This window comes from Anser brachyrhynchus (genome assembly GCF_964034855.1).
Source record: "Anser brachyrhynchus genome assembly, chromosome: 21".
Lineage (NCBI taxonomy): Eukaryota > Metazoa > Chordata > Aves > Anseriformes > Anatidae > Anser > Anser brachyrhynchus.
The window spans coordinates 1041720-1064955 of NC_137714.1; the positions used below are offsets into that span (position 1 = coordinate 1041720).

Genomic DNA, 23236 nt, shown 5'->3' on the forward strand with positions numbered 1-23236 from the left:
ATCTGACAAACCCCTTCTCTATCACATCGTATGTGACCTACCAAAGAGAGCAAACACCTTGTATGATCAATGTCAGACCAGCGCCCTGATGTGCTCCCACAAGCACGTACCTACTGCACCGCTGCTTCTCTGGAAGCGAGCTTCGTTTCTGCAAAGGTGTCTTACCTTTGTAAAGCAAGAGAGGAAGTTTCTCTCCCTGACGCACAGAAACGTGCGATTCACAGACATCACACCCACAACAGAAGCCGCGTCCTCTCGTCCACGCAGGGGAGGTTTAAGCAGTACAGCTGTTACAACAAACGAGCTCAGGCTACGACGATTCTTTTTGTTTCACTCCTTAAATCATGGCAAGGCCCCAGCAGCATCGTGTTTTACTTCTGTGACATCTGTTTTTCATAAAAGCTTTGATAATTCTGTGCACGAGTTTTCGATCTGCCCTCCAGAACACTGAAGCATATCAGATGAGAACCATCAGAAATGGATTATGAAGTGCCTCGAGGAAAGGAAAAATGTCACTCTGGGCAGAGGTACCAAATGAGGTAAAGCTCAGATCAATAGCTCAGCATAAAACCAGGCACAGCTGTTCTAGGCAGGAACTCTCTGGGCATGTTCCAGGCAAGAAATAAATATATAAGCATAAACTTGCTTTTTATCATCAGAAACAGCTTTTGGCAGATAAAATTGCTCACAGCAATCCTAGGACCAAGCACAGCTTCTGATCTGTTTGGGTGTTTTTTTGGAAGAGAGAGCGTGCTCGGCCCCCACAGCCCACCCAAGTAATGTCCCGCATTTACCCGAGTCTTTGCACCTCTTTTGAGGGCACTTTCCCGTCCTGGTCTCCAAAGCCGGCTCTCCCAGCTGCCACTGGCCTTCCCTGCACTCCAGATCAGGACAGATCCTGTCCGCTTGCACCTCACCACTCATGCTGATCCTCTGGCTGCACCACAGCCTTGAACCAGCCGCTGTCCTCAACTACCCTTTCCCATCTGAACTCACTTCAAGCCTCCCAAAAGCTCCCTGCCGTGACGTTACTCACATTTTTGTTTAACAGTCCCAGCAGGCTGGGGTCTTCCTTTTCACAAGACCCCTTCTCCTGCCCTGTTTTGTTAAAGCCTGATCTGCAGTATCATGTTGTCCCTCCTAAAGAGAAAACAAGACAAGAGGTGCAATAAGACCCAAGGACAACCGCCCCTCAGCCTGCTCTGCACCCCGCAGGACACGGGAGGAACCTCTGGGCTGGTTTGCACAAACTCCAGGAGAAAGCAGAGGCCCATGGAACAAACGTGGTGATGCAGCACTGAGCTGTGCAGCCACGCAGCAGGCAGCAGAGGTGCATCAGAGACCCGGAGCAGGTAAAGGACTGAGCAAGCACGGCTGCTAAGGCACAAGCACATTCCTCAGCACGCTCAGCAGCTCTGTGCCAGAGACGGCCAGTGGTTTTTTTTTTTTTTTTTTTTGTAAAGGAGGAAGGATAGGTGGGGAGGAAACAGAAGGGAAAGAGAAAAATGGCAGAAATAACAAATATTCACAGAGCAAGAAATGACCCACATGAACTCCAAGCAGCTGAGTCACATCCTGCCCAGAGCCAGGGACCTCTGAGCACTCTGGAGCAATCGCTGACGACGGACAACGTGAGCACCCACGTCTGCGTCAGTCAGTACCTTCAGAGGGAAAAGCCGACACACAGACACAAACGTGCAAGGACCCAGGACACAGCTTCAGAGGTACCTCAGATCTCTCCAACGTGAGGCTGCTGCCGGGCACCAGACCACAAAGCATGCCTACAGCCCTCAAGCTGCCCCCCCAGCAGTCTCACATCACCCTCGAAGGAGCTGGAGGTGGGATAGGAAGATGATGAACTCCTGGAAGAAAGGGACTCCAGTCCTCCCTCCAGCCCCTCTCCCTGGATCTCTGGGGACATGCTGGCACATGCAGACACGGTAGTTCAGCCAGAATCCAAGCTGCTGCCTTGCACAGCCAATAATAGTGCCTCCTTGTCACCTATCGCACCCCTCCATGGCCAGCAGCTGCCTTGCCAAGCCAAAAGGCCAGTTCCGCAAGGAAGCTATCCATAAGCATCCCAAAACACCCCAAGGCTGGCATCCCTCACTGTGGAGAACGCCCTAGTGGAAGACAGGGCTTTAGTGACGTATCCATACCACTGACCAGATCACTAAGCCATCAGTATGTGTTGCAGGACTGCAGCTACTGCCGTCAGTAAGGCAGTAACAGGCCTTGAAAACCAAAGTCTGGCAGCAACATCCCAAAATAAACTTCTCCAGAGAGCTGCGTGAAACCACCATACGGCACCAAAGCACCGTGGAACCACAGGCACTCCTCAGGAACTGCAGGCTGGTAATAACTTGGCCACAATTAGGAACCCACCAACATCGTGGGCACGCATCTCAGCTTCCATTTCAGTGTTAACCATTGCTCAACAGCCATGAGAATCCTTTAAAAATGGACAAAGTTGAAAAGAGCAGAGCCACCACGAGGAAACAAATGTAAACACAGCTTTGTAGACGTTTTCATCACTCGCCTGCCACCTCGTGGGCAAGATGAGGGAAGAATCAGTAATAAAATTCTCTACCGCTAGCGAAAGGTCACTGGGTCATTTCAAAGCCTTGCGCACCAGCACCCAACAGTAAAGTACGGCTCTTGGAGCCCAGAGGTGCCAGAGGACCAGATTTTCAGACAGTGCTTAAGCTCACCTATCTTTTAAACGTCACTTCACCAGACATGCTCCCTGAAATCTGCATGCTGGCCAGAGCCAAACGCTCAAAACTGCAATAAATTTCCCCGAACTCCTATATTTATGGCCCCAAATAAAGCGTGCATAACAAAGAGCCTGTTCAAGCTATGCTTCTCACCCCCAGTCTCACCACTGGCCCAGGATAATACATCCCACAGAAGGAAGAGCTAATGGTAACAGCGTGCTGCTAGCAGCACCCAACGCACAAGAGAAGACTCGTGAGACTGAAGAAAAACAAGAACAAAACAACCCCAGGTTTGAGAGAGAAGCAAATCATTTGAAGTGAAATTATTTGTTCTAAACAGAACAACTACACGAAAATAAGCACAAACTACAAGTTTTGGATCACTGTTGCAAACATATCTGTGTCCTTCAAAGTTGTTTTTAAAAACTACGGGCCTTGTCTAAACCAAAGCCAATGAATGGCAAAGTTGCTTCATCTACTTCAGAAGGAGCACAACTCAACACCCAGCTACCGAACAACTTAGAGTAGGGAGATGACCAGCACAATCGATTCTGTTCTTCAAACAGCCTCTGGAAGATACTTCGTGTGACAATGCAGCTACATGAGGTGAGAAACTGTGCAACTCACTGAATAAAGCCAGTAAAAGCAGACAAGAATGGCTAAGTCGATTACAAATCAATTCCAACGTTTCAGTTTCACCAAGGCTTCTGCCAACCTCCCAAAAAACAAGCCATGCGCGCTGGTCTCACAGAACTCATCAAGAAATGTTGTTCTTCCTGCAAAGAAGCTTTCAGCCAGCTCTGCCGGAAAACCTGTAGAGCACTACCTGGCAACGCATCCCCTTGGACCGTGCTTCCGAGGGAAAGGATTACCCTGCTGCAGCTGCAGCTGCATCAGCTCATCTCGGAGGTGCTTGTTTTCTTTTTCATACTCCGTGATGACGTTGTCCCGTTCCTCTGTCAGGTTACGGACATGGCCCACGTAGCTTTCCACCTAGGAATCAAGCAAACGTCCCTGCGCTTCAGCACGCTTACAAACAGCTCAGAAACTCACTTGGCACGAGTAACTCTCGAGCTCCCTTCTCCCCCCCAATTCACGGGATAAACTCAGCCGTCTGCAGAACACTGCACTTTGTGCCGTTTTAGAATCCGGGGACGTTTCGGTAGGGAGGCAGCCTTTCAACTAGACAAGCCCCGTTTCTCTCTCTTTTTTTTTTAATAGGGCTTATCAGAAGAGACACGGAAAGGCTCAACACTGGGCAGCAAAGCAGACCTGGCACGGCACCAGGAGCCCGAGCCGGCCTTTAACGGGATTTACCGGCGAGCGCAGGGGACGTGCCCCGGCCCCGGGCTACAGGCACCGGCCCCACTCTCCGGGCGGCTTTTTGGCTCGGGGACCGGAGGCCAGCTGCCGGGAGCGCGGAGGCCCGAGGCCCGCCGCCGACAGCCGGGCCCTGCACTTGGCAACGGGGCCGAGGGGAAAGCGCCTCCCGGCCGCGACCTCGCCCCGTGACACGCCGCGGGCGCGGGAGGCAAGAGAGGCGCAGCGGTAACGGCGGCCCCTCCGCCGGGAGCCGGCCCTTACTTCTCGCAGCTCCTCGGCCCGCCGCCGCTCGAGGTCTCCGAGCCGGGCCTCGGCTCGCCGCAGCAGCCGCCAGGCCAGGCCCAGCTGCTCCTCCGCCGGGGCGGCGGGGTCGGCGCCCTCCGCCCGCAGCCAGCGGCGGACGAACTCCGCCGGCACCGGCGCCTCCGCCTGCGGGGGAACCGAGACGGGCCGTAAGCGGCGGGCGGGTCGGGGTGCCGCGGCCCGGGCGCTGCCGAGCAGCCCCCGAGCGGTTCCCGGGGACGCCCCCGGCACCCACCGGAGCGGCCGCGGCCGCCTCCATGCGGCGCGGGCCCCGCCCCGCCGGGACGGCGGGCGCCATGGCAACGGGGGGAGGGGGCGCCGAGCGCGCCGCCGATTGGCTGGGGGAGCCGTCACTCAGGGCGGCGAGCGAGAGGCCCGCCCCCCGAGCAGGCCCCCCGAGGCGGCCCCGCGGGGTCCTGTCAGAACGGCCCGGCCGGGCCCGGCGGCGGTGTGGGGCCCGGCGGCGCGGCAGGCAGCGGGCGCGTGAAACGGGCCCCGGGCGTCCCGCGGCGCGAGGCCGGGGGAACCAGAGGCCGGGAAGAGCGGCACCACCCCGGGGGTGTGCGACCGAACCGAGCCCGGAGCCCTCAGGGAGCAGGAGCCCTGCGGCGGCCGGGTGCGCGCGGTGGCAGCGAACCCGCCGCGGAACACGCGCCGGAGCTGAACCGGAGCTCGATTCCTGCCCCTCGCGGTCCTGCGAGCTCTCGAGGTCTTCGTCCCACCGCTGCTCGCTGCAGGGCCGCGCCGGGTCGGGACTGCTGGGGCTCGGCCCGGGTTTTCCCCTCTCCGCAGCTTCACCCCCTGCTGAAGCAGCAGCGGGCACCGTGCAGCACATCCCGCAGCAGCGTCCCTGCGACTCCAGCGGGCTCCAGGAGGTGGTGCCTGGGGCTTCCCTCCTTCATAACCCCCTCACAAAGGGCAGGATACTAAGGTGACCTTTGTTGCACGTTTCCCACCACTTGTGCTAACACTACTTCAAGGGTGGGCTTAATTTACTTGGACATGACTTTGTATATTCTCACCTTTGCCAGCCCACCTCTGTCTTTAAGTGCAAGACTCAAACTAAGGCAACAGAAACCTCTAAGCTAGCAGGACCATATGTTGATATTGATTACGCACCGGAAGATTAAAACAGGCAGCTTTCAGAGTGCACAAGCACATACGATACAGGTGCAGCACATTCCATCTTTTCCTAAGCACTTTCCCTTCTTGCACTTGGACAGGTACTTCCCACATCTGATCACAGTCTCCATTTCAGTTTCTTAAAACACTCTGCTGTTACCCTACAGACACGAGGCGACCTTGAACTCCCTAGGATAGTGCAGGTCGGCCAGGTCTCCAGGGTTAAAAGGAATATTCAGCACCAGCCATGGGCACATCACTTGTGCTGGCAGATTCTCCCTTCAGAACAACCACTTTTAACAACCACTACAGACCTCTGCAGGCATCAGTCCCGGCCACACAGAAAGTATTGGTTCTTTCTCCTAAGCTGCTAGCTCTCTCAGCTCTGAGGAACCTGGGCTATTTCTTCCACCCCTAAATATAACCTGCCTGCACACTGTAAGCCTTTCAGGCACCCCTCCTGCTCTGCTCAGCCCATTCTCATGCTCTTTTCAGCCTCCTGTTCTGCTGGGTTTCTTTTCCTCGCTGAGCAAACCTATTTTCAGGTGATCGGTGCTGTTGTAACAGCACTTTTTCCTGTTGCCTTCTTGTATGCTCAGTGGTTTTAAGATCATAGAATGGCTCGGGTTGGAAGGGACCTTAAAGATGAGACGATCCTCACCTTTGGAGAGGACTCAGTGTGAGAATTGCACTACTGTGCATTATTTTCTTTGTTTACAGAATTACAGTAAATTTATTTCAAGGAAAGCATGCAAAAAGGCACACGTTGGACAACAGTAGATATGCAATTAAATTTATTGTTTCTTTTTTTTTTCTTTAACTCTGTAATTAATGGCACATTTAACCAGCTTCTAAGCATACATTCCTCACGCTTAAAATAAGCAATCATATGGAAGCAGGATTTAGGGAAAATCAGGAATCCCACAGCTCTAACTGGCTCCCACTTTAACTCCATCCCAACAGCTAACAAGTACTTTCCTCCCAAGGCTGATCACTCTAACCACCTGTTCCCAAACCTGACACCACCACTTATGCTCTGTGCCACACATCCCTTTCCCTTTATGCCCCCCAGCAATCTGGTAACACCCACGCTGGAAAGAACACCACTGAGCAAAGCTGCTTTAAGGACGCCATTACAGTACCTATTTGGCTGCTCTTTTGCTCTTAAGAGCCACTCTCCGGTTCCTCTCAGCTCAGCTTGAACAACAGCACTTCCTACAACAGGTGCCAATTCCCAACAGATATTCGAGAGGACTCAGCTCAAAGAAAATAACCACAACTGCAGCAACTGCTACCATTTCTGCTCTGAAAAGTGTTTGTAGGCAGAGTTCTTGAAGTGTGGGTCCACAGGATCCATCTCAGAGCAACAGACGCTCTCCAGCATCGCCCGTTGTTACCACGATGGCCTCCTTCCTTTTTGCCACACTGGTTTCACCATCCACTTTCAATACCAGCCGATTGCCAGCACTACGGTTCCACTCCACGTGTGTAACAGAACATCTTATTTCCTGCAGAGCTCCGTTCCTTCCGTCCAGCATTTCAAAAAGAAACTTTGAAGAGGCAGATTCAGAAAAATCATTTATAGACATATGGAAACCATTTCTCCACCTCCCGGTTCTCCCAGCCCGTGGGGCAGAAATACAGCAATATGCCTGTTCCTTTTCTACAAACTAAAACAATTTAATTTATCATCCTTTGGAATGTTTTCACTTCTGTGTATTTTACTTTTTCAAAGCAATCAACAATAACCATCACCAAGCTGTAGAAAAGTAGACAGTTTTGGACGGCAGCCTTTTCCATAGCGTGATTCTATTTACCTGGAATAGAGAACTGCTCCAGTTCCACTCCCTCTCTAGTACAATTTCATTTAATTCATTCAGAGTCGAACCTCAGATTTTCTTCTCTATAAACGAGGTATGTTGGCCCTGAAGATAGCTCACTATCTTTTCCTCTATTTCCATGCCTTGCGCTATTTCTTCATCAGAAAGAGACAACGGAGTCTGTGAATCTTTGGTTACAATAATTACAGAGGTTCTCCGTGACTCCAGGATATTTGCTACCACCACCTGGTGACGATATTTCTCCAGAGCCTTCAGTGATTTATCAATTAAAATCAAGGGATCTGTCTCCAATTTAAAGGAAATAACAAAAGCCTCCGGAGCCCATTCTTTGACAAGAGGAGACAGCATTTTTGGCACCATCTTCATTGTGATCTACATTAGGAAAACACAACAGAAAAAAAGTTTCAGTTAAAACATAACAATGTGTTTTAATGAGAGATAAGGACAGAAACACAAGGACTAAGGAAATTCTGCCTTCACGTGGCTTTTACATTGGGAGATTTTTCAAGACCGTATTTTGTCAGATCTCACCAAGCAAGGTAAAACTTCACTAGCACGCACTGAAAAACTAGATTCAAATACCTGTCTGCTACTCACAACAATCAAGGTGTTCTTAAGCAATGAAACTGTAACTGCAACAACGAAGCCCACTGTAACTGCATCAACATGCTTCTCTTATTTAAGTGCTGAAGAACTTACGTGTAAGCAGAGGAAGATTAGTACAGACTTAAAACTGCAAGACACTGGGTCTTTGGCTCTCCAAAATCCACCTTACCAAGGCTTAACTCTTCTATGAACTCTTTTAAGGCACATGAGGCGTATATATGCCAAAATATGGGGGGGAAAGGGAAGGGAGGGGGGGCACAGTAGTCTTTTTATTCAACTTCTCAGCCTCTGAGCCTGTCACTGGATTCAGGTAGGATCTTATTTTTTCCTACATTAAGGATTAAAAAAAAAAAAATAAGACCAGCAACTCATTAAAAGCTAATTAAACTAAACCAGCAGAACAAATTTGGTATTTGTTATATACAAAACTCCGGATCCACCTGTTCCCATAGGTAAGAGGGGCCTGGGCACCAGAGGCACACGCTACACCCCTTAACCGCAGGACGGGTACTAAACGTAAATGCAGATCACTCTAGGACAGGACTGATCCTGCCGTGCCCTCTTATCTTTGCCCACCACACAGCCCCACTGCTGCTTTTGCAGCGAAGCTCAAAGAGGCAGCTGGGGAAACAACAGAGGAACTTGATCTAGGCAACAATTCACCCTAAGACAACCAAATAAAAAACCCAGCCTGGTGCAAGGGACGGAACAAAACAGTGCAACTCCACTATCTTCAAGGGCTCCTGCTCCCACGGAAACGCACCCTCGCATTCCCAGGGAAAATGCACGGTTTTGGCCAACGGGCTTTTGCTTTGTGACCTCTCCCAGGTCTTATTCAGTTGTCCCCCAGCCATCCCCACCCTGTCAGGATACCGGCCCCGCCAGGGCACCACCAGGGCGCTCGGAGGGGACTCCGAGGCTGCAGATGGGGGCGGCCAGGCCCAGGGGTGCCTCACCTGCAGGGGCCCCTCCGAGGACTGGATCTTGTGCTCGGGCATCTCCGAGGCGGGGATGTAGAAGTCGGACACGGCTGCCGCCAGGTAAAACATGACGCTGGAGCCTGCGAGAGACAACAACCGCCGGCGCTCACCACTGCTCGCCTGCACCGAGCTGCCAGGCCCTCTCGCACCGACTACGACCCCCGGGGACCGACCGGGGACCCCCCCCCCGGGGACCTACCGGGGCCCTCCCTCCCCGGGCCCCCCCCCCCCCGGTGCTGGCCCCCTCACACCGCCCCCCCCCCGCCCCCGGTACCGAAGGGCGCCAGGGCGCGGGCGGCGGCTCGCAGCAGCGCCAGGTACTCGGCCAGCCCGGTGAACTCGATGGGCAGCAGCGCCCCGCTCTCGGCGGCGCGCCGGTACTCGCGGAGGGCGGGCAGCAGGCCCGGCAGGGCGGACGGCTCGGCGGCCACGCCGGGAGGCGGCCCGGGGGTGAGGCGGAGCGCGTCGAGCAGGGCGGGCCCGGGCGGCGGCAGGGCGCGGGCCCAGGGGAAGGCGGAGCGGGCGCGGTGCAGGAAGCAGACGCCGTACCCGGCGCCCACCAGCCGCTCGGCCGAGGCGGCGCCGCGCCGCCCGCTGCTGAAGTTCTCCAGGAAGCGCACGGCGCGCGCCTCCAGCGGCACCTGCGTGCCGCCCGACGTCACCAGCGCCACGCGCCGCCCGCGCGCCGCCTGCGCCGCCGCCCAGGCCCGCACGCGCTCCTCCGCCGCCGCCGCCGCCGCCTCCTCCGCCGCCGCCGCCGCCGCCATCGCCGCAGGCCACGCCCCCGCCGCGGAAGCCACGCCCCCTCCGCAAGCCACGCCCCTCGCGCGAAGCCACGCCCCCACGCGGAGCCTCCCCCCCCCGCCCCCTCCGAACCCCGCTCCGTCGCCCTGGCAACGCCGCAGGGGGCCCGGTAACGGGCCCGGGGGCACCGCCCCCGCCCCGCCGCCCCTCCGCCGCCGGCTGCACCCGCAGCGGAGCCCCGCGGCTTCGTCAGCTCCCGGGCCGGGCTCGGCGGCGGGGAGGCGCGGCTGGCTGCTGCTGCCCGGGGGGCTGCGGGCGGTGCGGGAGAGGCGCAGCGAGGAGCCTCGGCGGGCCGCCGCCGGCTTCTGCGCCGAGCCCACGTTAAGGGCTCTGTGACCGGGCTGAGCAATGGACGTTACGGGCCGGCGGCTGCTGTGAGTAGCTCCTGCGGCGGAAGCCCTGCAGAAACAGCAGGCAGCGGTCTTCCCTCACGCCGGCTCCAAATAAACAAAACTATCGTTCTCCCCTTGTTCGGCCAGCGATGCCGAGCGCCAGGGAGCCGGCCGGGTTGGTACCCACGGGAAGGTGTGCCGGCTGCCGGTTCCAGTCCGCGCGTCCCTCCCTTGGCTCGTTCCCGAAGAAGAAAGAACACGCGGAGCGGGGCAGCCGGTGAAGAGGCAGGTATGTACACGAAAGAAGGAACACCGCCCCAAAGTGCTGCCGGCAAAGTTTAATTACGTCTCTGCTTCCTACGTGCTGATGTGCGTTGTGCTGGGAGGGCATGCAGTTGGTTCATCAGCGTCTTAAAAAACTAAAAGAGTGGAGTTTGCAACTAAAACTTCCTAATAAAAGGAGTGGGAGTCTCCTCTTCCCAATTCTACAAGCCTCCTGCCTTTTTAGCGGTCTTTATTCCTAGTCCTGAGCTTCTTCATTTTGCTGGCCTGGCAGCAGTAATCCTGCGCCTCCTGCCTTGCAAGGGCAGTCAGTAGTTCGTACATCTCCCCTGTGAGCCTGGGAGCCAGTTTTGGTGCTTACAGGGTGTACTGGTCCTTCGGTGATGAGAGGGATTCCCCTTTCTCTGAGCAGGGTGTAAAGAAATAAAGTCCTCTCCCTTTGTTTACCTGGCCAACTTTAAATGCTCCTTCCCACTAACTAGGGTCTTTCATCTCTGCTTTGTTGGCCTCTTAGGAGTTGCAGATGTGCAGCTCCGTTCCAGCTGGAGAGGTTTTGAACTCTTGTTTATGGGGTGCAGCATCTGCCTTTCCACAACGCTGGTAGAATAAAATAACCCACCCAAATACATCTGCCATTTAGAACGATCTTTCCCATAAAAAATAAATTATCCTCCTGTCATTACATAACTCCACAGAACAGTAGGACAACAGAACAACTGAAAGTGAAATGGTAACAACCAAATGTTGCCACTGAGAAGATTAACATCGCTAATCTTCCGGATTTTACACCCTGTATTGCTTTTAAGATTGTTTCTGGGCCAGATGCTAGTACTTTGGTGCGAGTGACTCATTGCTGCAGTCAATACCTCTCTTGGGAGCATACAGAAGAAAAAAGGTTTGAAAGGGCTGGAACCTGGGCGGACAAAAGTCCTGCGTGGTAAAAGCTTGTGAAAGCTTCAGGCAACAGATTCCTTTAAGATTTGTAGGAATTAGGCACTGACAACCCGGTTTGTTTTTGAAAATGCCATCTGATGGAAAATCACAAATAAGATTGTTGACCAAAGAAAGTGTGTTGTAACAGTACGTCCTAGAAGCCAAGAGGGTGGTAGTGACAACGTAAAAAAGGTTATGGATTTAAACATGTAGGATGGATTATAATCCCACTGTCTGGGAAGGACACCCTTAGTATCAGAAAAACAGGCTTCACTCCTGACCCAAAAAAGCCCTTAAGTTGCACAATTGTCTTTCAATTTCTCTGAGTATTTCTGTAATACAGGGTCAGCCCCAAGAAAAATGCAAAAGCATGGGGGTGGGGCAAACCAGGCAATCCTGCTTTTTTAAGCTTTTCCAGAAAACTGTGCCTACGTATTGAACATTGACATTGAAAGCATCGGCCATTACATCATTGGTTTTATAGCAACTAAAGCTCTGCTGTGTACATTACAACAGTTCACATGACCACCGAATCAGGGAAATACTTCAGCTGGAAGCTAGTCATTTGTTTTTATTAGGTTCCAGTGAAAGCACCCGGAACATAGGGCTGGTGGAGAAATATGCAAAGGGAGAATCCCTCCTCTTGATTGGAGTGCACACCTAGGTTAGCATGCGGTGACTCCAAAAGTACTGCTTCAGCCAAGGCTTGGATTGGCTTTGTAGGAAAAGCTACAGACAGCAGACTCAGATTGTTTTTCTAAGTGAAAAAATTTATAGGATTTTTAACAACTATAATTGCATTTGTTCTTTGACCTTTGTCTCCAAACTATTTAAATAAAACACATTCTCGGAATGTTATATGAAGGTACGCCTTGTCTTCCTTCTCTCCTGCGAAAGGAGTGAAGAAGCAGAAACATCTTGTTTGTTACTTGCTTTCTCACACATCGAGACTGCAGCTCCTAGCCTACAAATGAGGTCTGCTTTTATGTACAGCAAGGCATAGGGAAACTGCTAAACAAGGGTTGGCCTAGGTTGGCTGACAAGCATCAGAAAAGCAGTATGGAGACAGTGAGAGTATTTAATGCCCCATCTTGCTGACTTCGTTATTTTCCTATTCATAGAGCTAATACAAAATGCTCTAAAGAAGGCCTTTGGAGCTAAGGGAAGAGCTACGTAGTGTCCTCACAACCAGAGAGAAACTATTCTGCTGAAAGCCAGCACATAGGTTTATTATTTTTTGAACATTTCTCTTGTACTTCACAAACTCCTGCACTGTGTTTATTTGAAAAAACACAGCTCGGGCCTCTGTCAGGACACAGGAAAGCCTGTGCACATCAAAATGCCCTTTGGCCTAAGGGAAGGTGGTGCATTAAACTGAGAGCCAGGAGGTTATGAGTTTCATACCTCGTATGTACTCCAAAACTTTGTTGATAGAAATCTGCTTTTGTCAACATAGCCGTGGGGGTGCCTACAGACAGTACCTCCAAACTGACAAAACTCCAAGTTTCTGTTTGTAAAATAGCCTCACCTGCCTTTGCGCTGTCGGTTTACCCCAGCCTCTGGGTATGGGAAAAGATTCGCACCGCAGCCAGCTACAGCAGTCCTCCAGCACCCATGCTAGCCCTGCTGATTGTGGGTTTTAACTCCAAGGACCCACGTTCAAAGTGACTGGAAGCCTGACTTCCTCTTTACATTGTGCTTTCTGCAAGCATGCCATCTTTATGGGTGCCTTTGAGTGAGGAAATGAATGTGGCACAGAACCCCAGGTGTGCACCCAGCCCCCTGCTCCCGCCTGGGGTCCTCAGCCTCCTCAAACCCTAACTGGGGGATAAACTGTGTGGGGGCATCTTCAGAGAAATCTCTGTAATTGCAACACACATGAAAAGAGCCCAGAGCGTGCAGGTCTCCGGGAAGGAGTGGGGCTATGAGCAAGACAGTGCAGGGCCAAAGCTAACGATGCCCTCTAGGCTTGCAACTGTGCTGCCTTAGATATTCAGCACTGCAGGGCTTCTCCTGTCTCCTGCCCTTTCTCCTCCTGGGAACTGTGCAAGAGTCTAACCATTAGCTTGTCCTCACTGCCAATGTTTTAAGGTAACTTACCTGATGGGAATCGGTGATGATCCTATTGACAAGGAGTAAAAAAAGAATGATGCAGATCTCCAGCACCTCCCCAGATGACAATCTGATCATCAAAGCCAGCGTTGGTTGTAACAGAGAGCGAGTGGCAAGGACAGAAAAGGCAGTCTGATAAACAGCAGCTTTTCATTGCTTCTTGCCCTCACCATGTGCTGACTTTCACCTCGGCACCTGATCCCCCAACTCAGTTTGTGTTTTGTGCATATGCACTCCCTGACAAAGAGTCCCTCCCCAGCTTTCCTGCAGGCCCCCGTTAGGTGTCGGAAGGCTGCTGTAGGGTCTCCCCAGAGCCTCCTCTTCCCCAGGCTGAGACCTTACAGCGGCCTTCCAGTGCGTAAAGGGGGTCTATGGCAAAGCTGGGGGGGTACTGTCAGGGGGTTGTAGCGATAGGACAAGGAGTTAAGGCTTTAAACCAAAAGAGGGTAGATGTAGATTAGAGGTAAGGAGGAAATTCTTCACTCAGAGGGTGGTGAGGCACTGGCCTGACTGCCCAGAGGAGCTGTGGCTGCCCCATCCCTGGCAGTGCCCAAGGCCAGGCTGGATGGGGCTTTGAGCAAGCTGGTCTGGTGGGAGGTGTCCCTGCCCAAGGCAGGGGGTGGAATTAGATGATCCTTGAGGTCCCTTCCAACCCAAACCATTCCATGACTCTACGTCTTTTTCACTCTATATATGCTGATAGCTCAGGGGCTAGAGAGGGGGTGATGGTTGTGTTTCCATGCTCTTGGACCTCCTTGTTGCAGCAGGGCTCTTCAAGGCTCTCATTTAGCTGGAAAGCACAGTCCCTTTATCTCAGCTGTGATCTCCAGGACGCACTCACACGCTGTCCTTGTGGTTCCCTGTCCCTGAGCCATTCTTTCACCCATGGCACGACTCTCTTGGAGCACTTAAAGTTCAGTAAAATGCCAAAGCCATAACCTGTCCTCTAACAGCACTGGAATTTGCGTTTTCTGCCCTCTGCTCAGCTGCAGCTGGAAAACCAGGCAACAAAGCAGAGCCTGCAAAGAGGTAAAACGTTATTTTCTGCGGGTGCTCGCTGCACAGGCCTGCCCATGCCTCCTAGCAAGAGAAGAATGCCTTGCTGCCTTACCATGGCAGCCCTGCTAGGCAAACCAGCAATGAGGTTTCTTTGCAGGCAGCCTTCCCTCTGCACCACTTGTGTGAAAAGCCAACACACGAGTGCCAGGAGTTGGCAACAATTATGATGAAAGCTAAGAGAAATAGATAAGTAAGTATCCTGGCTCTTTTTCGTTGGCAACCCTTAGCGTGTTGTAAGGGCACAGCTTCTACAGTTGCTGAAGAGCACTTGGCAACGAACAGGCATTCAAATGGAGATACATTTTGGGAGCTGATGAACAGATCAGGTGCTGCAGAGGGTAAAAAGACCAAATGCAGTGTGGACTGCTAGGAAGCAACTATACCTATGAGAAACATTATGGTTTCTGACAGCAAACAGAAATCCTGCAAAGCTGCTTGACCACCAAGCCGAGCTTGGGCGTTGGAGACACAGGAGTATAATTCAATGCACTAGGGTTTTCTGACTTTGGCCAGCTTTCCAGACTCTGCACCCAAACTAACAGGCCTTCAGAGCCCAGAACTGGCCAGGAGAGGGTGAGGGGAAGCTGTCGACCTCCGGGATGCATGCAGGTACGCTGCCGTCCCGCCCCGACCTCACTCAGAGCTGCGGGGCAGCGTGCTGCAGCACCATGCAGCGAGCTCTCTCCTTGCTTCCAGACAGCGTCTCCTGCAGCGGGAGCTGTGCCGTGCTGGCACCAGCTTGGTAAACCATACGCTCTGCTGCCTGCTATGAGCCACCGTTATTACCGTCAGCAAAATCCTGCCGTAGCCCATTTGTCTAATCTTCTCTGTGGTCTTGTGATGATCATTTTCTGTGCTTCACAGCTTTTATTGCTACAACCTTGTTAGTCTTTCTTCATAGGCCTCACGGATTCCTCGTCTCATAAGACACCACCTGACCTAAGAGGGTGCCCAAAGCTGTTCTTACTAGAAGTAGCGATAGAATCCAGGCTCTAATATGACAGCTTTAATTTCCATCTATTAATTACAGACACAGAAAAAATTACAATCACTGTTAACAGTTGGCAAACTTGGATGTAAAAAGAGACTGTGCGTATTCTTTCTCCTTATCCCTTGCTCACTCTGTCCCACTATTATTTTTCCCTGCAGAAATACATCATTGATCTTACATACAGCACAGCCCAGAAGTTTCTTTGGGATGGAAAGCATGAAAAAGCAATGCCTGCAGCTTTGCATGCGTTGCATTTCAGCACTGAAGTGTATGGCTCAAGTTCTGTGCAACTGGTGCCTGCTTATCTCCTCTTGGCTGAGGCCTGCATTGGTAAGCACTGGTCTAAATAGTAACTTTGGCAAGGGCAAGATCTCCCTTGGATCAGGTTTCCGGTTTCCTTTTACCATTTATCAGGGAACGACCAGCTCTGCGTTTCAGCATTGTGCCATGTCTCTACTCTGCCCGGCCTCAAGGGCATTCCAGAGAGATTTGAGAAGTTACTCCCCATTTTCTGCGTGAGTCTGGGGAAAAGAATCACTCATCTGTGGTGAGAGATCAATGAAAGCAAATGAAATGTTTTCTCCGTCTCTACCGATTCCCACATGAGAAGCAGTATAAAATTCTATTGTTTACCTCTGTGGCTTCATAGAACTCTCAAAAGCATTCAATTCCCAAGTGTGGTTGGTTGGGCTGTTTTCTCCGGGAACCAGCACATTTCTGAGGCCATTGCATCAGAGGAACACCTCAGTTCGTTCACAGAGGTGAGCTCCACCTGAAGCAGAGCTTTTTCTCATTGACTGCGTGCTTTATAAAAAATGTCAAGTTAGGACCTTCTGTGCAGAGAACTGGTCTCCTCAGCTGCAAACATAAAGGACTGAGAAATTAAATTTAAACTTTTAAAATTAAAGGTTGGTCTAGATGATCTTAGAGGTCTTTTCCAACCTGAATGATTCTACAGTTACTGTAAACCATTGCTGTTATAGGAGTATCCACAATGCTCTACTGGCAAAACTGAGCGATCTCAAGGATTGTTGTAAAATGGGGTGGTGAGATGAGGGAAAAAATCACATCAGTAATTCTACTGTGGTAATACACTAGTTGTTAGTTGCTGCCTGGAGCTAGCCTGTTTTGTACACGTCTTTCAGAGGTACTGAATGCAATACACAGTTTCTGGTTTCTCTCCTAGCTCTAGCCTGCCTGCAAGTTAGCTTCTGAACACCTGCTTGACTGAGGAGCACTCCGAAGAGAAGAGGGGAATGTCCAAACTAGGTCTTCATGTCAAGCTACAGCAAAGGGATAGCTGGCAGTATCCTCTGCATTTCTAAATATGAAATTGTCTTTATCCTGCCTTTTTTTTTTTTGTCATTTCAGGTGTTGGCCATCATCTGCAGGCATCTAAGTATCTCTCCCAAGCTCAGTGGATTGTCCTCAGAACACCAGACTGCAGCGCTGCAGTTCGGCATAGATTACATCGCAGTCTGGGGCTTCTCTGTGCTGCTGAAGGAAACTTTGAACAGGCTTTACATCACCTGGCAAATGACGTAAGCCAATTAAAATACCGCAACACTTAAATTTTCTTTCCTTCTCTAGCTTTTCCAGATCCTATGGAAAACCTCAGCAGATGGTTTTTTGGGACTGATCTTAAGTACCAGAAGAGTACATGTTAACAACACTTGACCTGTGTTTTTTTATGGTCCTGAGATGAACAGGCATTCCTACCATAAATTGGTATAGTTGCCTTTTATTCAACAGACAGGTTACTTTATATTTTGGCTGTCATTTTCCTTAATACTTTTCTGTTAGATGGCAATTCTCCATCATCCATTATTTAATGAATGCTTTACTTAACTATTTAAATGTCTGGTTCAATAACATTTTCCCCAATTCGATCTTTTTAGCCATGAGAGCAGTTTGTAAAATTTGAAGTTGTCATTGCCAGCAGTGTTCTTTGGGATGCTTTGCCTGTTATTTAATCCCCCAAAGGCAGATGGTCTCCATGACTTCCTATTTATGTCCCATATAGCCTAAATTTATCCAGTGCAGAGTGATGTATACCCACTACTGTTGAATTTGATAGTAGCTTTTTACAACAGCTTTGTGTGGGTGTAAACGATGACATAAGGTGGAGGAGAATTAGACACTTTCCATCATAACAAATACGACCCTGTCTTTGTTTAGTTTGTAAACCTGCTGGGAGAGATTCCCTGCTATGCCACTGTATTTTTAGGTTCCATGGATCTGGTGCCCAAACGGAGTAAAGTAATAGGTTTTTTTACTATTAGTGAGTTGCTGGCCTACATTAGAGCAGCCCAAGACCTGCTCGAATTCTGGCTGCGTGTCTGAGATCTGCTGAGAGTCACACGCCAGCTCAGAATAGCTGGAATGTACTACTGCAATGTACCACTGCCTTCCCACTTCCCTCCCCTCACTTTGGCTGGGGCTTCGGGGGAGAAACAGCCTCCCGGGGCATGACTGGAGAGCTGAAAAGCAGCAGCAAGTTGTTCGTTTGAAGAGGAGAGACATGAGTTGCGCAGTAAGAGGTGTGGGAAACCTGTTCCACGCTTCAGCAGGGTAACACACCATGATAAGGAATTAGCTGCCCCAGCTAGCAGGGATTTGGGGGTGTTGCATTCCTTTGTATAAAACACAAAATACAGGTTTTGTAGTAGCATAGTTTATAGTTATAATTAGGTGTAACTAATGCTATAGTTACACAAAAAGACAGAATGCTTGCAGTATTACTAATCTGTAGTGAAGAATTTCCCAGGGTAGATATGAATGCTAAATTTCTGCATAATTATTTTTTAAATATTGTTTTCAGATTTACCTTGCTAGTTCTACATTTGGGCTAAAATCTATTGAGGCCTCTGGAGGGTGTTTCCACATGGCTAATGTTTTCTTTCGCCAAAACAAAATGGACATAGCAGACTCACTCTATGCTGAGGTTAGTAAAACCAATACTCATCCTGTATCTGTTTCTCAATTAGTTTTTTTGTCTTCTGTGCACTTTCCAATGTTTTCCTGTTTCTGACTGCCTTTAATATGATGGTCACCATATCAGCATTTTAGCATCAATCTCAGAAACTGTTTTCATACCTATATATTTCCCTGAGTTAAACCAGAATAGATAAATTCTACATGTGGTAAACAAATCTGTATACATATATATATATATATATATAAGTTGCAGTCTTCAGTTTTGGCAGCCGAACCTTGTTAAAAATAGCTTTACTACCAAAAGCTCCCCACAAAAGGTTAAAGACATACCCAGATGTCTTTGAGATGGTGGCCAGAGTTTCCATAGCGAGGGAAGGGCGGCAGAGCAGCAATGGAATGTGAACAAGCAATGTAAAATTTAAGCAGAGTACGAGTGAAAAGTGGCAGTGATAAAAGCTTTTCAGCATGCAAAGCAAAGGAAGGAACAGGAAGAAATTCTTCACTATGAGGGTGGTGAGGCACTGGCACAGGCTGCCCAGAGAAGCTTTGAATGCCCCGTGCTTGGAGATGTTCAAGGCCAGGTTGGATGGGGCTTTGAGCAACCTGATCTGGTGGGAGGTGTCCCTGTCCATGGCAGGGGGTGGAACTGGACGTTTTTTAAGGTCCCTTCCAACGCAAACCATTCCATGATTCTGTTATTCTATGATTCTGTGAACAATTGTCTAACCACCATAATGATTGAAAAGAAAAAAAAAATCTTTAATTTGTTTAGCCTGATTTTCTGTGGTAAATGAGGCTTTGTCAGATAATGCAATCTGCCTCCACTCCCCTCACAAACATCCACCAAATTTGCTTTTGGTTAACAGTTTAGTTAGATTTACTCGAGTCTGATGAAAATTAATAGATGGAGCAATGAAATTCCAGCTTGTGCTCCCACTGGGAGAAGAGCCATCAGATCTCCGTGTGAAAGAGCCAGCTCGGCAGCAGCCAGCCCACTAACCAGCAAGCACTTGGGTTATTGTGGCAGGGGTGTGCATCGCAGGACACATTGTTTATAGAACAACTAGTTACTAAATGCCATGTGTTCATACAAGTGAAATAATTCATTTACTTCCTGGTAGGTAACCGACATCTGGCATGCCTTTCTTATGAAGTCAGTTCAAACACAAGAGCAAATTCACAAGTCAAGAGCAGAAAAGTCTCCATTCACTGAGGACAAGGAAGTCAGAGAAGACAATATGAGTAAGCACCGATATTGCGCAAAAGTGTTTGCGAGACAGGCTTTTAAGAAAATCCATACATCTTAGTGTTTGTATTTACTGTGCTGGGTTTTGCACTGCATTTCTTTAGACCAAATTTAATCAGAATCATGGGTATTTATGCTTAGTGGATAGTGCTGGATGAAACAAATGAGACCACTTTAGAAATGAGGGTGTTCAAGTGAAAACACAGCGTTCCCCTTTTGGTTTACCTGCTCCTTTTCACAGCACCCTTGGCAGTGACCAACGATACAAGATTTTGTCTTTCAGGATTTGATTCCACTTGAGCATTCTTGTTTCTTGGCAGCTCCTTTCTGTCCATTTAATTATGTGAAAGTGATATTTCATCTCACTTAGGTAGGTTTCCATCTGAAGCAGTGGGACACAGTCGAATAGCATATGCTGATAATTGGATATATTAATATGGAGAACACTCTCAGAAGACGAGCTGGGAAATCTCCCACTAGGATGCAGGGAAGTTGCATGAAGCGTTAAGAAATATGCTAGGTTGCATGGTACTACTCTACACTCCACTGAAGTGAAGTGACTAGGAAAAGACTAGGCTCTGTTCCTCATCTTCTTTTAACCGTCTAGGCTCATAAGAACATTGTCAGAGAAGAAAAATGTTTCTGCAAATCTCCATACCTGGCATTCTCTCAAGCAGTATTTGCTGCAGTAGGAACCACACAAGGCAGGGCTACATGATTCCATCTTTGGTTATGACAGGAGTATGGAAGTTGCTCTTTTCATGCAGCTGTTATGACTTCACATCCTTACTAAAGGCTAATCAACACAATTACTGACTGGATGAAAAGACATCTGTTAATGGGCATGGAATTTGCATGGAGCTGGGATACCACATTGATGCTTGTAGTAGAAATGCTTTGATGTCTAGAAGAGATAATTGGTTAGTTTTGAATATGTTATCTTGTATACATACATCCAACAAGTTTATTTCATTCTTGATGCAGCTGAAGCCCAGCAAGCAGAAGCAATTCAAGTACTGAATGCAGTACTAGGTATCAGAGAACAGGCACCGAAGCAACAACCTGGCAAAACTGCAAGAGTTTTACATGCTCTTGCAATGCTTTATTATCTGATTATGGATGTATCAAAGGTAAGTTTCACCAGGTGAAAGGGTGCAGGAGGGTTCCCTAGCTCTGCTTCAGTGTTGGCCCCATCCCACAAAAGGAGGAACACAAGCCAGTCCTGGCACCTGTCCTGAGTGCACGGCTGCCTCGGAGCACCGGATAACCTAAGGCAAATCTGCCTTGGCAGCTCTGCATGAAGCCAGCCCATGATTTGCACCCTGTCAAGGTTAAAAAAGCCCACTGGATCTGTTTTGATCTCTGCCACACCATTCACAATGGGTCCTGTAGTTACTCATGTTTTCTAGGTTTGTCCTTTATCTGGGATGTCCTGGCAGTGTACCTGCCTGTCACAAGCCATATTTAGACATCAGTTTGGATGTTAAGCAGCAAGAAATACATAGTTCTTGCATGTGTCTCTACTTGAGCAAGATTCCCTGCATCCACCATGATGTTTATGTAGGTTCACACTATCGGACCTTGTAATTCAGCTTTGAATTTGCACTACATTGTTTGAGAGATTATGGCTAAAAATTTCAGGTGCAACTGCTAACTTCAGTGTCCAGTTCTCTGCATTCAGAATAATGGATTTTGAGAAAGTGCTGAACACTAACCATCTAGAAATCGGGCCTTTTTGTTTGGGATAAGCAGTCAGAAACTCAAGTTTCTTCTGCTTGTGATTTGAAGGGTGAAAATACAGATTATTAATGGTTTCTTTGTTGTACTAGAGAAAGCCATAGGATTTGGAAGACACAAAGAAACAAATTCAAATTAGAAAAAAGGCAAAGCTTTGTAATTGTGAGAATGTCTAGTCACTGGATGAACTGCTGAGGGAAGTGAGGGATTTAGTTCAAACTGAGTCAATACAGCTGTTTTTGCCTGAAATAGCTTTGAGAATGTTCAGATGAACTGCTGTATCAGATGGGAGGTAATGCTCTCCAGCAGGAGGAGCTGGGGTTAGTAATCTCTTCTGTCTGCACCACTGGATCCTAAATATGATATCTGTGTGCAGCTTTACTCTCTCCTCTAAAGCAGCTTGTACAGGTCACCCTCTGAAACAGGCAGCTGAGTGACTGGAGCCTGGATCTGATCCAGTGCAGCTATTCCAGTGAGCCTCTGCAGGTATTTTAAGTACTCCTTGAGAAAAGCCAAATTCTTGACAATTACATTGTCTTTTTTGTTTCATTCCAGGCTTATGAAATGGGGACAAAAGCCTTTGACCTGCTGAAACAACTGCCCCAACAAGAATCTCTAGAAGCCATTGGCCATTTGTTAAAGTTGATTAACTCCAAGCCTTTCTACACAAAATAAGGAGCTCTTTCTACCAGAGCCAGGTCCTTGGCTACAGATCCTAGTTATCTAACTACGTTGCTGAAAACAATGAAAATACGTTACAAGGCATAGGTCCTGTCTGCTATTGTCATCTTTCTAGATGTGTCCTTTTCCATCTCCAGGTGTTTGAAAGTTCAGCTTTGTGGTGTTAGTTTATTTTCACATGCTGGTCAACCTCTGTAGACTGTTATGGAATAACAGCGTGAGGGTGGGAAACAAAAGCACAACCATCGCAAGATGCATAAATTGTTATCTATCTACTTGCTTATGTAAATAAGCACAACAGCCTTTTACATCCTCATGTTGTCTGTTCAGAAGCTAAGACAGCTGACATATATTTGTTACTGTTTTCCTCAATTTTCTTTTCACTTTCATGAGTGAGATACCGTGGAGAGATATGGGAGGAACCCAGGGAAGGTCTTCACTACATTCCTGACTTGAGTGGTTGACACCTGCTCCCCTGAACATGGCTGGGCTTGCTCAGGTGTTTCACCTTTCTGTAATACCCCTCAGTCTCCAACCATGGTTTCACTTTTTGCAGCACTTTAGAGGAGTCTCATAGCTCTGGACACTGAGGGACTCATTTGTTCCACTCATGGGAGAACTTGCATCCAGGAGGACTCATGAGAACAGCATCAAGAGTTGTAAGCATGCTGGTCAATGGACTTGAGGCCAAAGATTAAAAAGCCAGCTAGCCTTTTAGCCAAGCAGAGCTTGCAGCCCAAAGAAGTGGTTTCCTCATGTCCGAGAGCTTGCCACCACATAGGCATCCCGTTATCTCTGGTGCCAGCCCCAGGAGGACGAAGTCCCCTGAGTTGCTGTGCGCTGCTCCCCATAGGCTCCCATCCAACTGGCTGCCAAGCTCTCATGGGCTTCCTTGCAGAGCAGAGAAAGAAGACCAGCAGGGCACAGAGTATGTGTGACCCTCGGTGTGTGAAGGCCAAGAGGCATTAGAGAAGGGCTAGAGGAGCCCCGAGAGAGCCAGCCCTGTACCTGGGGGCAGCTGCACAGTGAGCTTGGTTCAGACCCTGAAGCATGTGACAGCCTTGCACAGCTGGGAAAGAGGTTAAGAGAAACTTGCCCTGCTGCTGAGGTCTGGATTCAGCTGAGCGTTAAGCCCACGATTAAGTCTCATTTACTTCAGGAGGATTTATGAATGCATTTAATTGCCTTGCTGAATTGGGATGGAGTCAAGTACGCTTTTAAATGCTTCGT

At 49.5% G+C, this 23236-nt stretch overlaps 3 protein-coding genes across 15 annotated transcripts in view; 1 reads left to right on the forward strand and 2 right to left on the reverse strand.

Annotated features, from left to right (window-relative positions):
• The window catches only part of CCDC30 (coiled-coil domain containing 30), a 40403-nt gene extending 35745 nt beyond the window's left edge, over positions 1 to 4658 (reverse strand). For 4 of the 11 annotated variants that reach the window (XM_080564288.1, XM_080564287.1, XM_080564286.1 and 1 more), the window contains exons 1-3: positions 4579 to 4657; positions 4302 to 4469; positions 3590 to 3710 (exon numbers count right to left, since the gene is read on the reverse strand). In XM_080564288.1, coding sequence (XP_080420414.1) covers positions 3590 to 3710; positions 4302 to 4469; positions 4579 to 4641 — 352 coding nt within the window. In that variant the 5' untranslated portion in view covers positions 4642 to 4657. The other 7 variants (XM_080564283.1, XM_080564292.1, XM_080564290.1 and 4 more) reach the window with 5 other exon arrangements.
• Positions 4659 to 6244: 1586 nt separating this feature from the next.
• Positions 6245 to 10298, reverse strand: PPCS (phosphopantothenoylcysteine synthetase). Of its 3 annotated transcripts, none has more exons than XM_080564302.1 (3): positions 10216 to 10298; positions 8869 to 8972; positions 6245 to 7678 (listed from the first exon to the last, which is right to left on the reverse strand). In XM_080564302.1, exons 2-3 carry the CDS (start codon positions 8959 to 8961, stop codon positions 7355 to 7357), a joined length of 417 nt encoding a protein of 138 aa, XP_080420428.1. In that variant the 5' UTR covers positions 8962 to 8972; positions 10216 to 10298; the 3' UTR covers positions 6245 to 7354. The 3 variants fall into 3 exon arrangements, with proteins under 3 accessions (XP_080420428.1, XP_080420427.1, XP_080420429.1); XM_080564301.1 differs by lacking the exon at positions 10216 to 10298 and adding an exon at positions 9167 to 9668; XM_080564303.1 differs by lacking the exon at positions 10216 to 10298 and adding an exon at positions 9442 to 9568.
• ZMYND12 (zinc finger MYND-type containing 12) lies at positions 9930 to 22094 on the forward strand. The gene is made up of 8 exons (XM_080564298.1): positions 9930 to 10070; positions 10176 to 10317; positions 15564 to 15735; positions 16777 to 16946; positions 18227 to 18349; positions 19464 to 19584; positions 20573 to 20718; positions 21881 to 22094. The coding sequence occupies exons 1-8, from the start codon at positions 10045 to 10047 to the stop codon at positions 21998 to 22000; spliced, it is 1020 nt and encodes a 339-aa protein (XP_080420424.1). The 5' UTR covers positions 9930 to 10044; the 3' UTR covers positions 22001 to 22094.
• The last annotated feature ends 1142 nt before the right edge of the window (positions 22095 to 23236 follow it).